At 59.4% G+C, this 6,366-nt stretch overlaps 1 protein-coding gene across 1 annotated transcript; it reads left to right on the top strand.

The window, feature by feature from the left end:
* The first annotated feature begins 1,154 nt into the window (after positions 1 to 1,154).
* Positions 1,155 to 5,294, top strand: LOC105460935. Its single transcript, XM_011707433.1, has one exon. The coding sequence runs from the start codon at positions 1,155 to 1,157 to the stop codon at positions 5,292 to 5,294; it is 4,140 nt and encodes a 1,379-aa protein (XP_011705735.1).
* Positions 5,295 to 6,366: the final 1,072 nt, after the last annotated feature.

Here is a 6,366-nt window from a genome sequence, read left to right as displayed (position 1 = left end):
GTTTCGATGTGTGGTGGAAATCGTTCCTTTTCCACCAATCAGACAAGGATCCCGATGAATTTAACGCCAGGGGTATAAGAGTTTCGTTCAATCGCCACGATGGACAAAGCTGGGCATTTATAGAAGAGGCGTTGCGTATAGATATACAACTGCCGCGGAATTGTCTGTCGCACTTTGAAATCAGTATTCGAAAGAACGTTTGATAGAGTGGTGCTAGATTTTGACAGAGAGGTGCCAGATTGGTCTGTTCTCTTTCGACTATAATGAATTTCTACGTTCCGCTGAAGGATGAGGCGATCGAGAGACCGTAAGTTTTAATAAATTATTTTCCATGCTTAATTTATGTTTTTCAATGCTTTAATTTTTTTACAGAATTAAATGTCTCATATTTCGAAGATGCCTCGTATATTGGGAAGAAGATTCGCTTTAACAACCACTAATTTTAAATACTTGTGTTTCGTGCGGAGCCTCGGCCGCGTGATCTTCCGCGAACTTTCTGTTATTCGTATTATTATTATTGTCGATTTCGGCGAGTCAAAGGCTTCCGAATTCCTTTCGGGGCCTCAGTCTCGGTTCATTCAACGTCGTCGTCGCTTCGACACCGCCGTACGTACGCCGACCGTGCGTTCGCGGAGAACCGACGCGTGGAGTCGTGCGCCGACCGCGCGCCCGCGCTCTTATTTAGTTGTTGTTCAGTTCCCTTCTTTTTTTTCTGTAAATTTATGTGTGACCAATAAAAAGTGCATTGTCGAAACCACGGAGTACGCTCAATCTACCGATCGCAAAATTCAGCATCCCGCCGACGCGTCGTAAACATTTGGTCCTTCGAGCCGGATCGGGGATTGAGTGCCTCCGAACGCAATAAGCGTTCGCGTTAATTAATCCAACGATTAATAACGGGTGCGCGTCTCGTTCGTACCACGCCGCGCCTTCGTGGTTCGCGCGTGTTGGACACCTGTGCGGCGGGTGACGGAGGAGGGGGGTGGCTCGCTCACGCGCTGCCTCGTTACCCGTTCCCGAGTGCCACGCTCCCGGCCCGACGGCGCGCGGAGCCGAGTGGCGTGATTCCGCGAATTGTGACCAGTTATCAGTGGTGCTCTTATCGCCTCTTCGTGGTGCAACGTCCGTGCTAAGTAAACCTTCGAGCATCCACCATGCAGGAGATTTTCGATCATCAGCAACGACTGCTGGGTCTGATCGCTAGGTCCGTCGAGAATCAGAAAAAGCAGGGGAAATCTCGCGGATCTTTGGATTCCCGCATCTCCTTGCTCGACGGCTACTGGCAGCAATTCTCGGACAACGATATGGAGCTCCGTCGCTTGGGTGACAAAACCCTAGCGACCTCGGACTACGTAACCCGAGACCAGTTTACCGTGACTCAGGAGACTTACCTGCAACAGCGAGGAGAATTGCTGGACATGCAGAGCGGTCTGACCGTGGGCGGGTCAAATGTCGCGTCGGCTCCTGCACCCGGAGCCGTCGCCGCGCCTGGAGTCCAGCTACCGCGCGTACCGATACCCCGCTTCAGCGGCTCGTATTCCGAGTGGCGAAGCTATCATGACCTATTCGACTCTCTGGTGCGTAAGAACCCGGCGCTATCGAGCGTGCAAAGGATGCATTACTTAAAGCAGAGTCTTAGCGGAGACCCGGAGAGACTGATTCGAAATTTCGGAGTAACGTCGGATAATTTCGACTCCGCCTGGGATACATTGTGTGCGCGATATGACAATAAGCGTTTGTTAGTGAGCTCTCATCTGTCCACCCTCACCGCCATTGCCCCAATCCACAAGGAATCGGCGCAAGAGATTAAACGTGTCTATGACCACACGGCCGAAATTCGCACGGCCTTGCACAATTTGAAACGGCCGGTCGACTACTGGGACGACTGGCTAGTGCATCTGACGGCGTCAAAGCTGGACTCCGTCACGCGCCGTGACTGGGAGAGAGCCACGAGCGATCAGCAGGATCCGGTCTCTTGGACTCTACTCAGCGGATTCCTGGAGGGTAAAATAAGAGAGCTGGAGGCGGTAGCTCCGTCGAGCCTTGCCGCGCCCTCGACGGCGCCGTCCACACTCAAGACAGGTAAGCCGGCTAAATCACGGGCGCTGCACGCCTCCAGGGTCAAGCCGCTCCCTTGCAAGCTCTGCAAAAAGACGCACTTCATCCTGCAATGCCCGGACTTCAGGGGATTGTCCGTCACGCAGCGTAAGACCAAGGTTGCTGACCACCAACTTTGCGCGAACTGTCTGTCTAGTTTTCACCGCTTGCAGGAGTGTAATTCTCCCAAGCGATGCCAAGTATGTCAGGAGGCCCACCATACCTTGCTCCACGAGGATCGTCATTCGGGGCTCACTGACTCCTCGGCCACGGAGGCGCGGGCGGTTGCGCATCTGGCCTCCCATCCGCGTGAGCGCCGTGTTCTCCTCGCAACAGCCCGAGTCCGATTGCAAGTCGCTTCTGGACGCTCGACCATTGTGAGAGCACTTGTTGATTCAGGGTCAGAACTCAACTTCGTGTTCGAATCCGTTGTCCAACGCTTACGGGCTCCTCGCCAGCCGACGCGCGTCCGCATTTCGGGATTGGGCGAGACCGAGACCGCTCTGGCCCGATCCACGGTCACGGCTGTCCTGCACTCCCTCTCGGGTGCGCCTTACTCGCGCCCGCTCGAGGCGCTCGTGCTGCCACGCCTGACCTCCTACAAGCCGCCGTCTTGCGTTAGAGCCGAAGAATGGAGGCACCTCCAGGGCCTGGGTCTTGCGGATCCTCACGCGAGTGCTGCAGGCATCGAAGCCGTCCTGGGGGCTGAGGTCTACGCGGACATTCTTCTGGGCAAAGTGAAGAGAGGTGCACCGGGAACCCCGGTGGCCCAGGCATCGAGGCTGGGATGGCTGCTGTCTGGGGCCGTCTCTGAAAACTCTCCCGGTCGTCTAGCCAGCGTCCATTCACTGCACTGTGTGGCGGACCCGGTGGCGGACCAGCTTCGTCGATTCTGGGAGGTGGAGGAACTCCCGTCTGCGTCTCCTTGGACCGAGGAGGAGACCGCCTGTGACGCACACTACGCGGCCACTCATAAGCGCGGAGCGGATGGCCGCTACACAGTGCGGCTACCCTTGCGGGACAGTCCGAGTGTCGACATGCTGGGCGAGTCCGCGCCCATCGTGCGTTCATCCTTGCTCCGTCTGGAGCGACGTCTTGACAAGAATCCGTCCCTGCGTGAGGCTTACACGCTGTTCCTGCGGGACTACGAGCAGCAGGATCACATGGTCAGGGGCGTCGGCGACCGGACCGACGGCCGGCCACAATATTTCCTGCCGCACCACGCGGTGCTCAAGCCGACCGCCGCTGGGTCCAAGGTCCGCGTTGTATTCAACGCCTCACAAGCCAGCTCCACCGAAGTATCGCTCAACGCCGTGCTCCATACAGGACCGAGGCTACAGAGGGACTTGCGGGATGTCCTCCTGCGGTGGCGGCTGCATCGAGTGGTATTTGCGGCGGACATCGAGCAGATGTTCCGCCAGATTAAGGTACACCCCGAGGATCAGCCCTTGCAGCAGATTCTCTGGCGCAAAGGGGAAACGCAGCCCATCAACACCTATAGGCTCGCGACCGTGACCTATGGTACCGCCTGCGCCCCGTATCTAGCAATCCGCACGCTGCTTCAGCTGGCGGACGACGAGCAAACGCGCTTTCCGAGAGCGTCGGAGATGTTGCGTTGCAGCACCTATGTGGACGATGTGCTCGCCGGGGCGGACTCCCTGGACGAGGCGCGGGAACGACAGACCGAACTGCGACACCTCCTCACGGCGGGCGGCTTTAACTTGCGAAAGTGGGCTTCCAACTGTGCAGAGTTGTTGCGGGACATCGCCGAGAAGGATCGCGAATCCCTGCGGACTCTGAGGAATCGCGATGAGCTAGCAGCGGCCATGCTGGGGGTTCGCTGGGCACCCAAGGTCGACGCCTTCAGCTTCGTCCTCGATCCTCCGGTACAGGCGAGGATCACCAAGCGCATCTTCTCCGGGGTTGCCCGCATATTTGATCCCTTAGGCTGGCTATCCCCGGTCACCATCGGAGCGAAGATCATGCTGCAGGAGTTGTGGCTTCTCGGAGCTGACTGGGACCAAGAAGTTGCACCTGATATCCGAGTCCGTTGGGAACGGTTCTGTGAAGAGCTTTCTGCTATTTCCGCAATCTCCATCCCCCGTTGGCTGGGATGGTCGGCCGCCTCTGAACGGGTGGAAATCCACGGCTTCTGTAATGCGTCGAAGCGCGCTTACGCGGCCGTGGCATATTTGCGTGTCGTCCAGGGGGAACACCACGTGACCGTCCGCCTGATGCTCGCTAAGTGCAAAGTTGCACCGACTAAGCGCGTTACCTTGCCACGCCTGGAGCTGTGCGGCGCCCATCTGCTCGCGCGACTGGTCGCCACCATCCGGGAAAGCCTGCCCGCGGCACCGACGTACTTGTGGACCGACTCCACCATTGTGCTCGCTTGGCTGCAGGGCCACCCATCGCGGTGGAAGACGTTCGTCGCCAATCGGGTCGCTACTATCCACGAGGCTGTTCCCGGTGCGCTCTGGCGCCACGTTCTGTCTGAGAACAACCCTGCCGACGTTGCATCGCGTGGGCTGCCGCCGAGTGAGCTTCGGCAGCATTGCCTCTGGTGGAGCGGCCCCGGCTGGCTCGGGGGCTCAAGTGAGAAGTGGCCAACCAACTTCGCGCCCGCCGGGCCCCCCGCGATGGGGGAGGAGCGGCGAGCGCTTGCCACAACCGGGGTTCTCGAGAATCCGGACGAGGAATGGAACCTGCTTCTACGGATCTCGTCGTATTCGCGGGCGCTGCGCGTCGTGGCGTACGTGTTGCGCGTTCTACGACGACACCGCCCCCGCACTCGGGCCCTGTCTGCGGCGGAGCTCAGGCAGGCGAAGCTCGCACTGCTTCGTCTCGCGCAGCGTCGCTTCTACCGGGAGATCCATCAGCTGCGGAGGGGGGCTGCGATTAACCGGCGGTTAACGGAGTCCGCTGACTCCGTTGCACCCTTACCTATATCAGGATGGGTTGTTGCGCGTCGGTGCGCGGCTGCGCCATTCTTGTCAGTTACAGGAGGAGAACCATCCATTCATACTTCCACGGGACTCTCGGCTGACGGAGCTGCTGGTGTGGCACGCCCACCTGACAACTCTTTACGGAGGTGTGCAGCTCACCCTGACGACCTTGCGAAGGGAGTTCTGGATCCCGGCGGGCCGCAGCCTGGTGCGCGGTATAATCCACCGCTGTGTCACTTGCGTCAGACATAAGGCCACGCCTCTGCAGCCGTTGATGGCGCCCTTACCGGCGGCGCGAGTCACGCCGTCGCCCCCCTTTCACACTAGCGGAGTCGACTACGCGGGCCCCGTCAAGGTGAAGACCGCACGGGGGAGAGGACACCATGGCACCAAGGGGTACATCGCCGTATTTGTCTGCTTTGTCACCCGTGCCGTTCATCTGGAGATTGTCAGCGATTATACCGCTGACGCCTTCTTAGCGGCCTTCCATCGCTTCACCGCCCGGCGAGGAGTGCTCGCTTTCATTTATAGCGACCGGGGAACGACGTTCGTGGGAGCCGATAAGGAGCTCCGCGCTGCGCTGAAGGCCGCGCGCTCGGAGGACGGACCCGTCGCCGCAGCACTGGCCGATGACGGTACGGAATGGCGCTTCCAGCCGCCTTCGGCGCCGCACTTCGGAGGATTGTGGAAGGCCGGCGTTCGATCGGTGAAACATCACCTTCGGCGGGTCATCGGCGACCGGGCGCTCACATACGAGGAGTTCAGCACGCTCCTCGCTCGTATCGAGGCATGTCTGAACTCCAGACCACTCCAGCCAATATCGGACGATCCGGACGACCTCAACGCCTTGACCCCGGGGCACTTCCTGATTGGAAGGCCCTTGGTCAGTGTCCCGGAGCCGACTTTGACGGACGTCAATGAGCATCGGCTCTCCCGCTGGCAGATGCTCCGACAGATGACAGAACATCTCTGGTCCCGCTGGGCCCGCGAGTACTTACACACCTTGCAGGCTCGGCGCAAGTGGACTACAGAATCGGACCCCCCGGAGATCGGCGAGCTCGTGGTCATCATTGATCAGCAGCTGCCCCCGTCGCGATGGCGCTTGGCTCGAATCACTGCGTTGCACGCCGGGCCTGACGGACGCGTGCGTGTTGCGCAGGTGCGCACGGCCAATTCCGCGTTCACCAGGCCCTTAGTGAAGCTGGTCCGGCTCCCGGTGGGCTCTAACTCTGCCGGCTAACGTAGGAAGGAGTATCTCGTGTCCCTTCCGTCCACAGGACGGAGGCGGGCGGAATGTTTCGTGCGGAGCCTCGGCCGCGTGATT

The sequence above is a fragment of the Wasmannia auropunctata genome, unplaced genomic scaffold, assembly GCF_000956235.1.
Source record: "Wasmannia auropunctata unplaced genomic scaffold, wasmannia.A_1.0 LD336101.1, whole genome shotgun sequence".
Classification (NCBI taxonomy): domain Eukaryota; kingdom Metazoa; phylum Arthropoda; class Insecta; order Hymenoptera; family Formicidae; genus Wasmannia; species Wasmannia auropunctata.
The sequence above is the reverse complement of the archived record's forward strand: the minus strand, read 5'-3'. Positions and strand labels throughout refer to the sequence as shown.

Excerpts from the sequence above, each read along its gene's own strand:
- LOC105460935 (XM_011707433.1), top strand. The coding sequence starts at position 1,155 with ATGCAGGAGATTTTCGATCATCAGCAACGACTGCTGGGTCTGATCGCT.